The sequence below is a fragment of the Lonchura striata genome, chromosome 23 (genome assembly GCF_046129695.1).
Source record: "Lonchura striata isolate bLonStr1 chromosome 23, bLonStr1.mat, whole genome shotgun sequence".
In the NCBI taxonomy this organism is placed as follows: Eukaryota; Metazoa; Chordata; class Aves; order Passeriformes; family Estrildidae; genus Lonchura; species Lonchura striata.
The window spans coordinates 3522304-3542072 of NC_134625.1; the positions used below are offsets into that span (position 1 = coordinate 3522304).

Here is a 19769-nt window from a genome sequence, read left to right on the forward strand (position 1 = left end):
TTGGGGTGTCTTTGCCGGCGGGGTCCGGGGGTGCAGACACCGGTGGGGTTATTGGGGTGTCTTTGCCGGCGGGGTTCAGGGGTGCAGACACCGATGGGGTTATTGGGGTGTCTTTTCCGGCGGGGTCCGGGGGTGCGGGTGCCGGTGGGGTTATTGGGGTGTCTTTTCCGGTGGGGTTCAGGGGTGCAGACACCGGTGGGGTTATTGGGGTGTCTTTGCCGGCGGGGTCCGGGGGTGCGGGTGCCGGCAGGGTGCGGGTGCGGGCGCGGGGGGGCCCCGCAGCCAATGAGTGCTGCGCGGGGGCGGCTGCGTGCGCGGCCGGCGGCGTGTTGCAGCCGGGCGGCGAGTGCGGGCCGGAGCGGCGGGCACGCAGCGCCTGTCCTCGCACCTGCAACCCCTTCCGACCCCCTTCCCCCCCCTTTTTTTTTTCTTTTGGGTTTTTTCCCCCTCCCCCACCCTTCGGTGCTTTTTTTCCTTTTTTTTTTTTTTTTTTTCCCCTTCCTTTTTCCTTCCCCCCCCCCACCCCTCTTCCTGCGCTTTGCTCCGGGAAAACGCTGGATTTTAAACCTTTCCCCGCCCGGCAGTGAGTGGGGAAGAAGGAAAACATGGCCCAGGCCAAAATGCACCACCCCGTCTCTTGGGTGATCTTCGCCGGGATGGCCGCGCTCCTCCTCTCCCAAGGTAGGGAACGCCGCGGGGGACGCAGCCCGGGCGGGCGGAGGATGCGCGGTCCCACAGCAGCACCCTCCAAGGGGGCTGGGGATGAGAATCCCCCCCAGAGTGGGGATGAGCATCCCTCCAGAGCGGGGACAGAGCTGGGAAAGGGTCCCCAGCCCGCTGTGAAGTTGCGGGGGATGCGGATGCGGGTGCGGCGCAGGAATTCCCGGTGCACCGGGCTGGCGGCGGGGGGGACACTTCTCCCCTGGCGTCCTGATTATTCTTGCGGGTGCGGAAGGACTCTGCCATCCCGGCACAATTCCGGCAGGATCAATGATCCAACAGGCTGGGGGGCACGGGGTCGGGGGGGACTGGGGTTCCTCTGTGCTCCCCCCACGCCTTTGCTTTTCCAGCAAGGTCGTCCGAAAAACTCGGTGCAGCCCCCCTCCCGCCGGGCTGGGAGTTGGGAAGTGCTCGTCCAGTCTGTCCCGGATCAGCACGGCTGCCTCCCCCCAGCCGGGGGATGGCGCTTGGAGGGGAGCGGGGGGCTGTGCGAGGGGGAAAAAAAAAAAAAGAGCAAAAAGCGATGGGGAAAGGAGGGGGGGAGAGGCGGCAGGAGCCAGCCCCATCTGGCCGGGAGCGCCGAGCCTGTCAGCTCGCGTTAGGCTCCTCGCAGCCATCTGGAGGGGCTGTGCGAGCGGGGTTTCCTCCGTGGGAGGAGAGGATGGAGCCGCATCCTGCCCCGGGCCGCCGCGGGAGCCCGGGATGCGCAGGGGATGCGCCGGGGGATGCGCAGGGGATGCGCCGGGGGATGCTGCTGCGCCGTGCGCGGGGGGCGGCTGGGACCGCGGCTCCGGGGCGGGATGCGGGCACTCCTCGGGGGAATGGAGGCACCCCGGGAGGGGACGCGGGCGCTCCTTGGAGCATGGATGCACCCCCGGGGCGGTGCGAGTATTCCTGGGCGAGACGGCTGCACCCCAGGGGGATGCAGGCGTTCCTCGGGGGGGATGCGGGATCTCCCGAGGATGGAGAGGATGAGGGGGGTGAATGCACCTCCTTCTCCACAGCCGGATCCAGCTACCTCTGCGCTGCTCCCACCGAAGGCTGGGGATGTCCAAAGCAGCCCAGCCTCGTCCCCCGTGTGCCGAGACGCGCTGCAGCAGGACTCGGCTGGGCTCAGGAAGCCCAGCGGGTGTGGGGCTGGGGGCTGCGGCGTGGGCAGGGATGGTGACTGGGTGTCTCCCACCCCAAACTTCTCTCTGCTGGGCAGGCCGGGCCCGCTCCTGCGGGGGGAGAACCCCCCGTGCCGTATCGACCGGCACAGGCTGCTTAACATGCACAGCACACGCCGAAGCATCGCTCCTCGCCGCCTCGCTGCCGCTCTCCTTCTCCCGGCGCTGCCGCTGGCCGCCCGGCGTGCCGGCATCCCGGGGGCTTCCCCGCCGCTCCCAGCCCCGGCCCCCTCTGCAGGAGCCCGGGCTTCCCAGGAGAGGGATGAAGCTGCACCTTTCCCTCCTCGCTTCTCCTGCCCAGAATTTGTGCTTCATTTATTTTATTATTTCATTATTTCATTATTTTTTAATGCTCGCTTTGGGGCTCCTGACTACTTGGCTTCCTTGCAGTCTTATTCCATGCCTCTGGTCATCCTTCCTGCTTCTTCTCCATGCTCCTATCAAAGCTTCCAGATCAAAAAGTAGTTGGTTTTTTTATTTCTTTATTTACTATATTTATAACTCTCCTGGGCAGCAGAGCAGTGGGGAGGAATGTGCTGACTCCCTAAACCAAAAATCCCCCAATTCCCTGCCTTTCAGGAATCTGATGTGGGTGCCAGAAGTCCCTGAGTCACTCCTGGAGTGAGGGAAGGCAGGCACCCAAGTTACTCCATGGTCTGGGGAGGGCCCAGGGCAGAGCTGAGGGGAGCTGGGTGAAATATTGCCCAGGGCAGCCTTCACAGAAAAAAGTTGGGGCCTTTTCTGGGCTGGGAGTTGCTCCATTGTTGGAGGAAGGGAGTCCCCTTGGGAGTTTTTTCTTGCATATTTTTATTTAAGAGTCATTAAAGATGTGGCAAGCACATTTCTCTCCCTCTCAGGGTTTTTCTCTCTGTGCACCTCTATGAAAAATCCTGAGAGGGAGAGAAATGTGCTTGCCACAATTAAAGAAAACCTCAAACACGCCCTACAAATAATTTTGTATTTTAGCGCAAAGTTTTAAAGAGAGTTTTGAGAAATTTGGATTCATTCAACACCAAGGTAATACTTAGGTGTGTATGCAGTGCTGAAAATCAGCAGTAATGTGCTTCTGCTTCATGAATTCTTCTGTGATTACAGTGGTTTTTTGGAATTTTTAAGTTTTTTCCTTTGTTTGGTGTCCAGAAGTGGAGCTGGCTTGTGTTTGAAAACATAAAAATAATTGTCATGCAGGAAAACTGTGTTTTGCACAAACCTCCTCCAAATATCTCCGGAGATGTGTGCTGCCCTCTGCAGCGGTTCATCCATTCTCTGGGTCCTTTCCCTATTTCCAGCCAAACAAACAATAGGAAAAGTGGTTTGTGAGTGTGCTTGACAGGAAAGTGGAACGTGAAGTGGAATAATTCAGAAACATTTGACCACCTGCATTTGTGCAAACATCTGGGGGTCCTCCAAGTTGTGCAGATTCACTTCTGCAGGAATTTTGTAAATTTGTTGGATTTGTGGAATTGTGGCCCTAAAATGGGAGCTGTTGAGTGATGTGTCCCTCAGGAAGGAGCTCCCTGAGCCCTGAAATGTCCAGCGTGGTTGGACACCAAGGGAGCTGTTGGATGCTGGTGCTGAAGGGAGAGGCTGGGGAATTTCTTGGATGCTGCATCCTCTTGGGAAGGAGCTGCAGGTGTCCGTTGCATCCACTCACAAGGAAGATGGAGCCAGAAAATGTCCAGCCACAACTTGGGAAAGGAGATGGGAAGAGGGGAGGTTGCAGAGGGCTGGGATAGCCCCGGGCATCGGGAAGTGAGTGGCAATTTGGCAACACAGCTCTCATTGTGTTTGCTCTGTGTCTTCTGTCAGATTTTTAAATAGCAGCGATGAAAATCCAAAATATCCTCACACGGGGCCCAAGCAGCAGCGTTTTCTTCTCCCACTTTCCCTGGCCCAAAGTGTAGGGGTGTCCTCACATGTGCCCCATGTCCCTGACCCACAGCCCACCTGGATTTCTTAAGGAAGAGGCAAAAATCTCACCCCAGCACTCGGGAGTGGGGGAGACAAGAAAACTCTTCACTCAGCCACGCGTAAAAGGATTAACCAGGCTAAAAGGTCATAGAAGATTTAGCTGGGCCTTTAGCATCAGTAAGCCAAGAATTATGGGAATTTGATTTCCAAATTAGCATAAAGACCTTATTCTAATAAGCATACAAGCTGAAATAGGTATGTAAAATAATAGCATGTGTCAACATCCTACACAGAGCGTTCCTCATCTGAAAGAATTATTCGCTCGTTCGGTGTGGCTGGGATGCAGATAATTCCCAAACTGAGACAGGCTGTGCTGCTGTGTGATGGAACGGCTGGATCTGACCCAGAGACACATCCACAGGCAGGAGGGGCTGGGGGCTTCCCCTTAGGAAGGGCAGGATTTGGAATCTGAGTTGGGGCTATGCCAAAAAATGCTAGCCCCAGAAATAGTCTCCTCAAAAATTCTGTCCTCAAAAAATGCTACCTCCAAAAAATTCTATCCCCAAAAAATGCTACCTCCAAAAAATGTTATCCTCGAAAAATGCTAGCCCCAAAAATTCTATCCTCAAAAAATATTACCTCCAAAAAATGCTATCCCCAAAAAATGCTATCCCTTAAAATGCTATCCCTAAAAAAATGTTATCCTCAAAAAATGCTACCCCCAAAAATGCTGTCCCCCATAAAATGCTATCCACAAAAAACGCTCTCCTCAAAAAATGCTATCCCCAAAAATTCTATCCTCAAAAAATGCTATCCCCGAAATATGCTATCCCAAATAAATGCTACCTCCAAAAAATGCTATCCCAAATACATGCTATCCCCCAAAAAATGCTACCCCCAAAAATGCTATCCCCAAAAAATGATATCCCCAAAAAATTCTATCCCCAAAAAATGCTACCTCTGAAGAAATGCTATCCTCAAAAAATGTTATCCTCAAAAAATACTACCCCCAAAAATGCTACCCCCAAAAAATGCTACCCCCAAAATCCTGTGAGAACTTTCTCTCAGTGGAGGGGTGAGGGAAAACCTCCTGGCAGCTCGTGCAGGAGGTAATTGCACTAATGAATGTGTATAAGAAAAATTACGTGTATCGACATCTTTTTGTGAATGCTCGGATTTATTGGTCCTCGGGAAAAATATTAGACGTAGCTAATAGTTATCACGCAGGTCAATAAAACGTGATATTCACCCCAACAGCAGAAAATAGCTTTTTAATAGGTAATAACAGTAATAATCAATACCTACATGATTAGATAACCCAGTTATATGCAGTACATAAAGGGAGGGGAATGCACTCCGCCTGCTCGATGGCTGCATTTGGAGCGTGGTTAAACATCTGTCATTGCTGCTGGTTCTCAGTGGGCTGAGGAGGTGCCAGCACCTCTGGAAATCAGGCCACCACGTGGGATTCATTGGCACATTTTTAAGATGCATCAGAGCAAGCAGGAACCTGAGAAGACCTTTGGAAAGCAGTTGCGTTTTGCAAAACACTGGGTGGCACCCAAAATGCTGGAAATTTGGGATTTTGGCTTGGGTGGTGGAGTTGCAGGTGGGGTTTTCCATGTGGGGATTGCTGCTGCTTCCCTGGGAGCATCCCTGTGCTGAGCTGGTTGCACAGCAGTGGATTGGCAGAATGCAAGGAGGAGTAAAGTTGTAGTTGCTCTACGCCGTGGTTGTGGAGAGAACTCCACCACAACAGATGGAGATCAAAATGGTGAAAAATCAAAATGAAATGGAAACTCCATTGTGTGCAATAAATTACCTTAGAGGAGGTGCTGGAGTAGGTTTGTGTAGTAGCTACACCAGGTTTAGGAGCCCCCCTGGTGGACTGGAGATGTGTGAGGTCCCGTAAGTGCTGGCACAAATTTCAGGACCTGCAGTTGTTTACTGGCCATGAGGCACATGTGAACAAGGTGCCTGTGCCCATCTACAGAGGGTCTGACAGGAGGAAGAAAAAATCATCCCTCTCAAGTGTTCATGGCAAAGGTTTGGAGCTGCAGCTTGGCCTTGGAGTTGAGCTCCTGGTTACAGATTTTGGGCCAAAATGAGCAAAAGGTGTCAGATTCGGGGATTCTATGGAAGTCCAGGTTGGTGTCCAACTGCTCTCTCTTTCCCACATTTGGGATGAGCTTCATGGGTCAAAAGGAAGTAAACATCAGTTTGATAAGCAGAGGATCAGGTGGGAGCTTGGAGAAAACCTCCTCTGGAAGGACTGAACTTCTGAGCCATCCCAGGGACCATCTCTCTGTACAGGACTGGTGCTCTGGAGGCTGCACTTTTGGGATATCCTTGTGTTTCACAAATCTGCTTCTCCTTTCTCCACATAGGAATTTTGGCCAGCACAATAACCCTGGCTCGTGGTTTTTCCATCTTCCTTCGACTTACACCTGAGACGAATGCATTTGATATTAGAAGTGTCTACTTTGTGTATTTTTCTTGCCGTTTTCACTTAAAAATACCTATATTGTGATTTCCTCCCCTATTTTATTTTTTCCCCAAGGGGAAGAAATTGATCAGTTGACAGATCTAGGTCAGGTTAGCAAGCAGGGTTTGCTGTTTTCTGTGATAAACCAGGAGTGGATGGGGAGAGCTCTTCCCAGGAAGATCCAGTGAGGCAGTGGAGGTGAGCTTCAGCTTTCCTCAGCCTGGGAAACACCACGTGAGGAGCAAATATTTGGCCATGGGGATCAGAAAAAGACCTTTATTTGTGTTTGTCTTTGCTTCCCAAACTTCAGTAGGGACAAGAAAGGGAAAAACTTTCTTTGCTTGTTCTCCAGTTGAAGGGACAAATGTTTTAAAGAGGGGAAATGGGATTTTTTAAGCATTAGTGGTCATTCTCTTTTGATGGGCAGTGACAAATCTCTCATTAGACTCAGCAGGACCCAAACCTGATCCATCTCTGATGTTTATGGCAAACACTTGGAGCTGAGACTTGGACTTGGAGTTGAGCTCTTGGTTTCAAACAGGAGCCAAAATGAGCAAGGTGCCAGATTTGGGGATTTTATAGTGGAAGTCCAAGCCATGCTTCTGTTTCCCATTGCCAGCCAGCACCCACACCTTGGCACGTGGGCTTTTCATGCCTTTAGGGGAAAAATCCAGACTGGGAAAGCTGAGGAAAGAAGTCTCCAGGGAGAGCTCAGAGCCCCTTCCAGGGCCTGAAGGGGCTCCAGGAGAGCTGGAGAGGGGCTGGGGACAAGGGATGGAGGGACAGGACACAGGGAATGGCTCCCACTGCCAGAGGGCAGGGATAGATGGGAGATTGGGAATTAGGAATTGTTCCCTGTGAGGGTGGGGAGATCCTGGAACTTTCATCCCTGGAATGTCCAAGGCCAGGCTGAATGGGCTTGGAGCCACCTGGGATAGTGGAAGGTGTCTGTCCATGGCAGGGGGTTGGAATGAGAAGATCTTTAAGGTCCCTTCCCAGCCCAGCCCATTCTGTGATTCTACAAAAACCAGGATCACAAAGAATGACCCCTTTGTCACTGCACCCCAACCCCTCCAGCCCTTCCATGGGTGCATCCTGCAGGAATTGCATCCCTGCTGCTCCCAGCACCTTTGGAGCTGTGGCTGGCAGCCGGGAGGAGCAGCCACCTCCTTCCCTGCCTCCTCCTTCCCAAGCAGGCACCTTGCTTGTGGTTAATAATAAATCAGAGGTGCTGCCTTGCCGGGCCTGCTCTCTGCTGCAGGAGGCAGAGCACGGATTTTTGATGCGCTTAACAGTTAATATGTCTAATGCTGAAAGCTGTTGTAAATTAATTGACCTCTTGGTCCCCTTGTCCTGTTGACTGTTCCCACTAAAGACAGTGTTTGGTTCTTGGCATTCCTGCCCCCCTCTGACTTTCCCTTCCTCCACCTCCCAGTAATGCTTCGCTTACTAATCAGGGCAGTCAAAAAAAGGAGCCTCGACTCTGAACTGCTTCAGAGGAGCTGCATGGGCAGGTCAGGATTCCGGCCATCCACTGTGCCTGAATTCCTGGTGGTCAGAATATTCCCTTTAAAGCTCTGCTGGCAGCTGGCATGGAACCCTCTGCCTTCCCACAGGGATAACGGGGATGGAGGCGCTGGCAGACTGAGATGTCCCAGCACAGCAGCAAGGACCCTCTGGAGGTGGATGGAAAAGTCACCTCCATGCACTGGGTGAGCTGTGGCTCACACCAGGTGGTGGCTCTGGCTTGGAGGAAGGATCAGGGCGGGTTCTTATCAGTGATTTTTTTTTGGAAATTACAGAAAAAGATCCCAGAAGAGTTTGGGTTGGAAAGAAGCTTAAATCTCATCTCATTCCACCCCCTGCCATGGGCAGGAACACCTTCCACCAGACCAGGTTGCTCCAACCCAGCCTTGAGGGACTGGTGTATTTTCCTTGCACACTGCTGATCCTGGAAACCCCAATTTAGCTTGGAAAGGAGCTTGGAAAACCACAAATTCTCAGTCCATAGGGCTGGTTCGTGTCCTCCAGTGACTCACGGTGGGAGAGAGCAGCTGCTAAGGAGTGGGAAATGCCACAGGAAATTGTGTAATATTAGAAATGAAGCAGAATGTTTCAGGTTTTTCTAATTCCAAAATGAAATAAAAAAAAAAGAACCACCACAAATTCCCAGTGAAAGTAAATTCTGGGAAAAGTAAGGATTGATTTTTAAAGCATTTTCTTTGGAGCTTGCTGAAGCTTTATGTACAAAGTTGTGAAGTGATTTAAAAAAAAAAAAAAAGTGCTCCAAAGGCTGTGTTCCAGCAGTATCAAAGAGCCTGGAGTCTCCAGCCTTGTTCCATTTTGTATTGTTATTTCTTCAAAACAGATCCTTTGCTAATGTTTCCATTTTACTAGAAACGGAATTCTTGATTTAAAGAACTGGTTTGAAAGCCAAACCTGACCCGCCTCACTGGAAGCGTGACAGGCCCTCAGAGCAAAGCAAGGTTCATTAGTGCCATAATATTCTCTTTCTTTTTTTGGTGTTTGGGGCTTTTTTCCCCTCTTGGAGGAGTTATCTGGTGAATAGCACTTCGTTCCTGGCTTGGTTTGGGTGTTTTTAGCTTTTATTCTCTTTCTACAGGACAGATGGTATTTAGAGATCAGAGGGTGCCTCCGTTAGACTTTTAGTTTTCCAAAGTCAATTCCCAAAGCCAGCACTGGGGTTTTTGATAGCGGGCCAAGGCACAGGAGAGTGGCAGGACTGGCTGGCACGGGGTGAATTTGGATTTAGGATGAGTGACATCTCTCTTAATGAAGCTCCTTTTGGAACAAAGCTGGCGAGGAGCAGGATCCGTGATCCATTAGAGGCCGGGGTAGTGGCAGAGCCAAAACTGCCTTGTCATTGGAGACAACATGAAAAAAAACGTGTATTATTTATTGTTTACTTTTTGTGCTGCTTTTCTGCACGTCAATGCTTCCCATTGTATGTTTTGGGCTTCAAAACCTGACACCACATTAGAAACCATCTCCAAAGCCCCCAAATAATGCATAAACTATGATTATTCCTTCTGATCCACTTGTGTTTATGTAAATGGCTGGAAAAGCGTTTTCCAGCTTATTTCAGAAGCTTAAGGGATTCATACCAAGCCTATTATTGAAAAATCAGAAAGTGAAAAGCAACTTCTGAGACAAGGAATTAGCAACTCAATGGCAGCGCTCGTGCTGCGGGGTCCGGCTGGACCGCAGATGGGAATTCCCTTGGGATCCAAAAATCCATCAGGTTGGTGGGCTTGGAGGGGAGAGGGGGCTCAGAGGAGGTTTGGGGTCAACCCAAAGGGATGAGGGGCTGGAGGGGGACCTGGGGCACAAACCATTGGTGCTGTGGGGCTGGTGGACTGGATTTTGGGGGATGAAGCCCCCAGGCACTTGGGGGACAATCCTGGCTCTGTGTCCTTGCATCCATGGGTGGGAAGGGGCTGGCAGTGCCATCCTTGCTCCATGGAAACCTTTTCCCTCTGTCCCAGGAGAGGTGGGACCAGATGCAGATTCTCTTTGGGCTCCATCCCATTCCAGCCAGCCCTGCAGCAACTCATCCCTCCTCTCCTGCTGCTTTTTTTCCCTGGTTTGGTCCCTTTCCCCCTTCCTTATGTTAATTTCCCACCTGAGCACCAAGTACTTTATAAATAGCAAATCTGAAATGAATTTCCTAGCAGCAATCATTATCTCCCCCGACAGCCATTAAACATTCACACAAGCAGAGCAAAATGACAAAGGGGATTGATTTTTACAGTATGTTGGGGGGAGGTAGGAGAAAGGAAATATGTTGACAAGGCTTTTTTTTTTTTCCTTATTTCCCCCCTCTCTCCATTCTCCCCTCCCTTCCACATCCTCTATCTTGTGGAAATCAAAATCACCCTTTTGGAGATCAGGCTGGGAGGGGATGGGAGACAGCGAAGTTGGAAATAAATAACAATAAATTAAAAAAAAAAATAAAAGGAGGAAAAGAAAAAGCAGCAAGTTCTATCCCTTTCTTCTCCAAGCAGCAAGCTCTATTCCCTTCCTCTCCAGCCCCTGGAAGCCTCGCTCCGATCCATTGGCCACGTACAACTGGTAAACATGAAGCTGGTTCTGTGGCCTGGCTGTGGAGATGAATATGTCAGAGTTAATGCCTGTGAAGATGGAGGGGTGGGCTGCAGGGAATGGGGGGGCCCAGTCTGGGAGCCTGCTCAGCAGAATAAATGTGTTGATGCAATCGTTGGGAGCGGGCGAGCCGCGGCCGAATGAGGCACTGTAGCTGAAAATTTAACTTTGATTTCAATTTTCATATTTGTCAGCAATAATTAGATTCAAGAAATGTTTTTGCCACTGTTCTAAAATACTAATAAGTAGGAGCCTTTGTAGTATGGCTAATGGAGTCTTTTTTTTTCCTAGTGGGCTAGAAAAATTCCATTAAAGGGAAAAGTCATACTATATTACTGTGCTTGAACATGCAGTGGCTTTGCTGCCACAGGAATATCTGTGCTGGGAAGCAGCGCCCTTGCTTCCAAGCGCAGGGATGGTGCTGGGCAATGGGACTGGGCGTTGGTTGGGACTGGCTGGGCAGGGACAAGGGAGGACCAGAGGAGATCCTCCACATCAAACTGGGTGGGGGGTGATGCTCTGAGGGGCTTTGGGAAGCTTTTGAACTGCTCATGGGATGATTCTCCAGTGGCTCTCATCCAGCAGGCTTTGGCAAATTGTTTTGGTGTTGCCATTTCCCTTTGGTTTAAAGCCGTGGATCAATGAGGAATTTGCCCTTGTTGGCTCTGCTAAAGGCAGACAGCTCCTTCTGCCCCTCCCCACCCTGCAGGGTGGATTTCCTTGGCAGCACGTGCCAGGCTTTATCCCAGAGAGACGCCGGCAAGGAAAGTGATATTAAATTTGCTGGCGATATGCAGAGCAAATGGGGAAGCTCTAAGTTGTGCCATTCTCAAGTTACTTCAGCCTATTAAGCAAACAAAAGCACTTGTGGAGTGAGAAATGGAAATGGCCAATGTGGCCCGATTAATCCTGGAAGTACAATTCCATTAATAAGCCAGCTTTTAATAGGTGGCTCTTTCCAGGAGCTGCTGGGACGAAGAATTGATGTATTCACTGTAATTGTATTGCAACTAATAGGATCAGAAGAAAATTGTATGGAGAACTTATTCCTTTGCCACCATATTCCAATCACTTGAAATAATACAGGAGAGCCCAGCATGGTAATGAGACTTAAATCTAAACAGGAAGAATATTTTAAATTTTAGTCTGCTGGGGTGGGGTGGGTGGGGGTGGCTTGTGCTTTTGCTTCCTCATAGAGTGGATAGAAATAAAACAGCAGTTCAGAGAGGTGCTGGGGGAAGTGGAGATCCCAGAATCAGTGGAAATGCTCCATGGATGGATGCTGGGGCTGCTGTCTCAGCGGGGTGCTGGGATGTGGCTGCTGGTGCAGAGCTGTGCCAGGTCAGCCTCTCTCCTGAATGCTAAGGGGGGTGTCTGGATGCCCAGGGATGGGACTGCCCCTTTGGCATCTCCCCCAGAGCCTTTTGTTCCTGTCATTGGCAGCGAGAGGAACTTTCCCCCGTGCAGTGGCTGTGGTTCACTGGCAGAGCTCATTAACGAGCCTGAGGTCCTCGCTCCATTCATCCCCCGTTTATTCCCACCTCCATCTGCAGCCTCCGATGGTTAGCTGCTCCTTCCTTCCCAAGGAACTCCTGCAAAAACCCACCTTTGCTTTCGAGAGCAAACGTACCTTTGTGGCTGTGGCTCTGGGCCCCTGCGGGATGCAGACAGGGATTTGGGCTTTAATCCTTGAGTGTTTCTCCAAGGGACCTTGGAAGAGAAGAACTGTGCAAATCCCAGGCAGGCTGGGTGGCTCAGCACATCCAAGGTGATGCACAGCAGTGCCTCAGGATACACATCTCCATAACGTCAATGCAATTGTGGAATGGTGCACATTAAAACAAGGAAATACCAACGTGGGAGCTGCCTGACCCAAAATCTGTGTGGCCCGTGATCACTGGAGCTGTGGCTTTGCCATGAGAAGTTTGCAATCACTTTTTGTCTGTTCATCGCTGGTTCAGGGCTGTTTGTTTTTCACTCCTCCTCCCTATTTGTATGCATGCTCTGACCCTGCTTTGGTAACAGGCTAGAGAGTAAATAGAAAGGGGAGGGGAAAAAAAAAAGGCAAGGAAAAAAAAAAGCCAAAGCACAGTTCAGCTCAAGTCCCCAAGGAAACAGATGTGATTGCCTTCCAGAAATGGCTCCAATAAGGCCAGAAAGGAATATTGCTTTTATAGCTTTTGGGATATAAAACATTTAGAAAATGTGATTGACTGGCAGTGCCTAATTTATCATTTATCCATTTCTCTATCCACCCAAACACAGCAGTATCCTCAGACGGACTCATTTCCACCTTTTTTTTTTGTTTTCTGCCTCTTTCATGTGTGAGACACATGTGTAAACCCATGTTCCCTTGCAGGCTGAGCTGTGTGTGCACACGTGTTCCCCCATGCTCCTGGCTCCTTGTCCCTGTGCCTGTGTCATGGATTTATCATCGTTCTGCTAAGCACTCAAACTCCTGTGGCTATTTATAATTAATGCTCAGAAACCTGCCAATCCATTTAATGACACCAGGAGGTCACGGCCTCCCTTATAGCTTCCCATTAATCATCATTAGAACAGTTCTGGGTTTTTTACGTTCTTTTAAAATGTTAATTCACCTTTATAATGCTCCTTTCAGCTCTGACTGTAAAGGGATACTCTGTAGTCACTCCAGACTGTCTTGCAAGTGTGTGCAGGTGAAAGGCGCAGTGGGACAATTGCACTTGATAAAGTCTCTTGGATGTCTCCCGCTGGAATGAATTCCACTCACAAGCTCTGCCAGATGGGATTTCTCCACTGCCCTCTGCCGCCGGCTGCTCGCAGCGATGCTGGCACAGCTCCCTCCCTGCCGGCTCCGTCCCACCGAGCCCCTCGCCACTTCTCCCTCCCCAACCACGGGATCACAGAACCCTGAAGTGGCTTGGGTTGCAAGGGACCTTAAAAATCCTCCAGTCCCATGTGGCACGTGGCTCTCCAGTGGAATAAGCTTATCCATGCTGGCACAGAGCTTGCTAAGGCCACGTCTGCTCTGCCAGGCTGTGCTCGGGCACACCTTTGCTGGGCAGGCTTTTTATATCTGAAGTGGGTTCATGCACAGTTTGGCTTTACGGGTTGTGGTGTCTTGGTTTGGGTGGAGCATCCGACTGATCCCTCGTGCAGGTTAACAAAAACCCCAGTTCCCAGAGAGCAGGGAAATCTGCACCCATTGGTGAGTCCATCTCCTTCCTGCCAGAGCCCTGGGAGCCTCCAGCCCTTTTTGTGTGTGCCAAATCCTGCCATGGTCACAGCAGAGATGTCAAGAGGCAGCTTGGAGGAAGGAAAGCTCTGGGTGCAATCTGATACCTCTGTCAAGCAGCAGTTCCTCTTCAGTAGCCCCCCCACAACCAGGCTTGTGGTTGGAAGCAATCACCCCTCTCCCAAGTCAATCTGTGCTTGCCACCAATGGGAATGGCTTCAAAGTGGTGTAGTCCTGATCCAGACTGGGGTGTTGATCCTTTTGGGAGCAGTTCCACAGTGTGGCAGTGCAAGGCACGGCCCCATGTGGGCTGTGGGGACTTCTCATAGCTCTGGGTGCCAAAGCTGCAGAGCCTCCCGTGATCTCTGCTCTGTGTTCATCCAAGAGGGGAGAAGGCAGCATGGACACCCCGGTCCTTTGGTGGGAAGCATGCACAGCCCTGTGTGTGCTCGAGGAGGGCAAAGATTCATGGTGACCTCTCTTTTTGGGTGAAACAGGATCACCCCTGCTCCTTTGGAGACTTCTGGTCTGGGTGAGAGCCGAGCTCAGGCCCGTTTCTCTGAGTAAATACGCCAGCAGCATTTGGCTTAATGAACTGTGGCTTTTAATAAATGGCTCTTATCTTGTTGAAGTGCTGCTAAATTGTCAGGATTTAAAATTAGCCTAATAGATTTGTGGGCGATGTTTTATTCACTGGTTAGTTGGAAAGAGACGGAGGCGGGGGGGGAGACATGGCTCCACCCAGTTCTCCCTGAGTTACACACGAGTTATTTATTTGTTTGGGCCGAAGGGGAAATGTTCTGGATTAATGTGCAATGCCTCAGCACCTGACTTAATGAGAATTTAGAGACCTATCCCAAACTGATAGTCTCCCATTAATCACTCGGTGGCCCCTCTGTTTTGCTGTCCCTGGGATGTATTTTTCATGGTGGTGGTTGGGTTATGGTGCCCACTGCTGCTTGCCAGGAAAAGGGGATGGGGATGGACGAGGGAAGTTTTTAGGTGCTGTGGTGGCTTCCAGGACCACTTCTTGCAGCTTTGGTCCGTGTTGATGTTGAAGTAGAGCCCATAGATATCTGTCTACACCACACCTACCTGTGCAACTTGAGTTCTTGAGCGTGAAGCTGAACTTGCTCAGCTTGTGATACATCTCATGAACTTCCACGAGCCACTTTGCCTTTGTTTCTTTTGGCAATGCTGAGCTGGTTATGATCCTGCTGACAGTTTGGAGACATATGGAGAGTCAAGGCAGAACAGTGTCTTATAATAGAGTAAAACGGGATCTGGTTGGGATGAAAGATGCCAGGGAAATGTCAATCACTATCATTATCCTAACAAACTGCTGTACCTGCAGAGATAATAATAATATTTAGCAATTATATAGCACCTAACAAGCTCAAACAGCACAGACTGCAGCTAATTAAATCTCCAAAGACTTCCTTTGGGTGGGTGATTTCCTTAGAGCATGGACCAGCTTCTCAGAGTATTTTGTGAGAAGCTAAAGGCACTTCTTCCCCATTTCACAGGTAGGGAAAGGTGGTCCTGCTGGAGGTCCGCACAGTGAGGGAGGTGGGGTCAATCCTGGCACTGGGTTGGACTGTTTGCTCCATTAGGAGGTGTTGGGTGGCCATGATTGATCACCCAGATGGACAAAGGTGTTTGGATGCATTGATGTATTTTCCTCATCCTTTTTGGAATCAGGGAGAGTTTGGGAGCTGGACACCCAAGTGAGGATGCCACCAGCACCCCTTGGTGATGTGGAGGTGCTGGGCTGGACCATCAGAGGGTGTTTTCTCCTGTCTGCTTTGCTGGGCTGCTGCTCTTTCCCTCCTGCTTCATCATTGCGCATCGCATCTTGACCAAGCTGCATCCTCAGAAACCCTTCTGGAGGGTGCTACACCAACCAGCATCCATGGTTTGGCTGGGTCATCCAAGAGCACCATGGCAGGAAGCAAGACCTGGGACATTTCTCCACTTGTGGTGCTCTCACCTCGCCCTCCCTGGACAGCAGCAGGTGAATGCACTGGTGGCTGCGTGGGTGCAGCCAGGCTCCCTGACCCTGCCCAGCTGTGTGTTCCTGCAGCCCAGGGGGCCCGTGGTGTCCCTGTGACTTTGTGAAGGTCGGCGTCGCTGTCTGAAGTGGTAGCGACGTGTGATGCACGGTGTCAGCCATAAAGGAAATATTGTATATAAAAGATAAGTTTTTTTCCTTTTCTTGTGGCAGAGGAACAAGGCGCCGGGTTCATTTAGCATTCATAAAGTCTTGCTTTGGAAACGCCTTTAAGTACTGCTGAGGGAGACTTGAAGGAGCATGTTTGAGAGTCAAATGCACATCTCCTTGGGCTCTCCTTTCATCTGCTTTAAAAAACACAATCTTTTTTTTTAATCTTTTTTTTTCCCCCTCTGTAAAAATACTAATCTTCTCCAACAGCAGCAGACACCCAGGGTGCAGGCGCTTGGCAATTAGTTCAGTGAACAGAATAAGTGAGGAGCAGAGGGAAGGGGGGACTCAGCCAAGGACTGGAGGATGCTGAAATCCTGCCTGCTAATTAGGAGGCAGCACAGGATGGGGCCTGGTTAATTCAGGTGCTGAGTCACAACACCTGAGTGTCTTGTCCACTCGGGTGGCAACGTGGCCTCTGTCATCCTCTGGTCTGAGAGGAAGGCTCACCAAGGAATTTGGGTCTTGTGCTGGGGAAGAGTCCAAGGGGATGAGGTGAGGATGAGTTTGGCTTTTTTTATGACCTGGCAAGAGTAGCCCCGACCCCAAGCAGGTCACGAGAAGAAACATGTGGAGGTTTTGGCGTGATTCCTCCTTGGATTCTTGGCTGACACAAGTGGAGTGGAGTGTCCATCCTCCAGAGGCTGGGCTTTCCCTCACAGAGAGTCATCCTCTTGGAATTTGTGTCAGCATGGAAATTCAGTGCAAGATTCCTGTTCTCCTCACAGGAGCTGAGGCAGAAGGAAAGAGACAAAAGCAACAAGGGTTGTTGTCATCCAAACTCCTTCAGATTGTGAAGAGCCAACTTCTTGGGAAGTGTCAGATGGGCAGAAGTTCAGCTCAGCCCCTTCTTTTGGCTGAAACTTTTCTTGTCCTTGAAATCTCTCTCCTCTCTTCACTTGAGGGAAGGGAATTTACTGTGATGAAATATGTTGTCTTGTGGCTTTTTATGAAAACAGCACATGTCACTGCCCCTGGTTCCTGAAGCCAAAGGATATGGCTGGATTTCAAAAAGAGAAGGACTGGATGATTTCATTGTTGCTAACAACTGTTCCCACCAAGATAAGGGCAGTCTAATCACATTCTGTGTGAAGAAGTACCAAGGGAACCAAAAGGGAACGTTTCCACTTGATCTTCCACGTTGTCTTCTGTGTTTTGGTCCTCTCTGGTGCTGTGCAGTGCCAGGAGCAGGCTGTGAGGCTGAGGGGGTTTGGGAGGACCAAGGCAGCAGCTCGTGGTGGTGTGTCCTGGTTGTCAGGGGTGTCCCAGGCTGGAGATGCTCTGCCAGCAGCTGCCTCCACATATGGATTTATTTCAGTGGCCGCCTGCAGTCAGGGCTTGAATTCCACATCCCAAACTCTTTGAGCGGAGCCTGAGCTGATGAAGGAGGCCGAACACTGAGCAGGGAGGGAGTTTTCAGCTTTTCATTTTTGATTTGCAAGTTGCCCAGAAGAAAAGTGCCACCTCCTTCAGAAAGAAAAAAAAAAAAAACCCAACCAAAGCTTATGGCTAATGAATTTACTTTTTTTAATTATGTTTCGCAGATTCCCGATGTAGATTCCCCAGAGAATTGATCCACAGCTGAAAACCTCCTATGCAGTGAGCATGCTCCATCTTTAGCTGCCAGGAGGTGATGCTGACCGTGGTGCAGCCGGGCTGGAGGGGAGAGCAGAGCCAGGAGGAGGAGGAGATGAGATTTTGGCTGTGCCCTCCACTCCGCTCCTCTCCACTGCCTGCACGGAGTGAGCTGCCACGATCCCCACTGCAACGATCCCTGTCGCAGGGAAGGAACTCTCAAGGCTTTGATTTGCCTCGTGGCAAGAGATAACATTCTCATCTCGTCCTTTAATGATCTGAGGACATCGAGGATTTTTCACATCAATTTCTCTGTCTCTGCCACGGGTGGGTGGTGCTCAGTCAGTGCAGGCGGAGGGGGTGCAGTAACTCAGTTTTCCCCCTCACCCTCATGCTGTTTGCATGCTCTGGGCTCCTCAGGAGCTTGGTGAAGGCACTAATTGATCCATCCCTTTGGCACAGCCAGCAAGGAGCTGTCATTTGGTGAGCAAAGTGGGGTTCTCCCTTCTGGAGCTCAGGGTCACCGCTTCAGGTCCCAGCAGCGACCACCCAAAGAGAAAAGATGACTTATAATTACATTCATAATTGAAAGTGATTAATGGTAGCAAAAGAACTTCGAGCGATTTCTTGTAATTAAATACTAATTTTAGTTCCTTTGCAGTGCCGAGCACCATGTTTGCTTTACTGGGGATATTTATGGCTGTGCCTTAGCACAGTTTAATATCTTAAAAATACATGTTCAGTCATTAACAATTTTTTGGTGACTAGGTAAACAAGTAAACATCAATTAATTTGTTTACTTTGTGTCTGAATTAGTTTTTATTATTTCATATTTTGGGGGATTATTATTCTGGAGGATTTGTGGCTTTGAGTGGAAGAGTGGAACCCTTGATCAGTCCCATACCAGGAGAGTCATGCCCTGTGCTCTGGGCTGCTCTAGCTGCCAAAAATCCCCCAAAGAGTTACGAGAAGGAGGCAGGAATCACATCTGGAATGGTTTAGGCTCAGAGGACATCACGGCCAAGTGTTGAGCCTGCTGGCTCAGAGGCTTTGGAGCAGGGAAAGGAGCTGTCTGCCCACGGCAGATGCTCACTGGCTGTTGCTTGGTCTTGAAGAACAGAAGTGTCACAAAATCAGCTGTTTCTGCCAGGTTTTGGCTGTCTGTAAGTGACATCTTTCAAACTCAGCTGCTGCTCATGATGCTGTGTCAGGGGTTGCTCAGGGCTGCCCTCCTCCCCTTGCTCCAGCTGCCAACACCATGTCCTCCCCTCCCCTCTTTGGAGGCAGCTTTTACCCTGGATCCAGCCTGGATCTAGCCTTGACTGGATTTTGGGGATGTATTTGCAGAATTTAGTATATAATCCCTAAGCACTATCATTGTATTGAATTGATTTTGAATTTTGACCTGTCAAATGGGGTTGGTTTGGATATTAGCCATAAGCAGGGAGCTGATGGATGCTGGTTTGGGTGACTGTAACTGGGTACAAGCTTTGGTGGGACACCGAATTGGGCAGAATTCCCATCCTAGGGAGTGTGGGCTGTCACACACCTTCCCACCTCGCAGTGGTCTGCTCTGACTAGAAGAATCTTTTAGCCTGGGTTTATTCATGGCCCATAGCAGCTCTTTTTCAAGCACTACAGGATGAGTGTTACGCCCAGGTGTGTCCATGTCCTTCCTGCACCTTGACAAAGTTGTTTTGGGAATCTGTTTCCCAAAGACTTCGTCCTGCTCTCATAGCAGCACACTGGACTGGAAAGCTCTTGATGGAAATCATGTCTCTTCCTCACCAGTTGCCTGATTCCTTGCTAATGCTTTTCATTCCCTCTTGCTGCTTGAGAGAGCTGATCGTCTGATTAAATTAAGACAGACACAAAAGCAGCTGGCCTGCCAAAGACTTGGATTTTATTAAAAATAATATTGTTTACAGAGTTCTCTCCCTTTATGGCGCATATAAAACAGTGTGTTCCACCCGAGCAGCCGGCAGACTCACTGCAATTTACCCGGGAAGAGATGGAAAGACATTAAACCCTGTCTTGATGGGGAGCAGAGAGGGCATGGAGGAGACAGAGGTTGGGGATAAGAGATGGAGTGTAGCTGTGGCAGCAAATGAGAGCGAAGGAAATGCAAGGGAAATCAGAAGAGAAAGGGAGGATGGCTCCCTGATCCCCACCTCCCCTTGTCCCCTCGCATACCTGCACTGAAATGAAGCTTTCAGCAAGGAGAGCGATCGTGGAAAAGAGGAGATAAACTAGGGCAGAGAGCTTCAGCTGGGGACACAGCCTCCACTGGAGCTGGAGGAGAGCTGCTTGCCCTCCTTGCAATATTCAGGAGCCCTTCCCAGGCTTTCT

At 50.2% G+C, this 19769-nt stretch overlaps 1 protein-coding gene across 1 annotated transcript in view; it reads left to right on the plus strand.

Annotated features, from left to right (window-relative positions):
• Positions 1-476: 476 nt before the first annotated feature.
• Positions 477-19769, plus strand: part of LOC110468166 (protein CEPU-1) — a 361279-nt gene continuing 341986 nt past the window's right edge. Inside the window, exon 1 of the mRNA XM_021525799.3 lies at positions 477-681. Within this exon, the coding sequence (XP_021381474.1) occupies positions 606-681 (76 nt within the window). The 5' untranslated portion in view covers positions 477-605. The remainder of the gene's footprint in view (positions 682-19769) is intronic.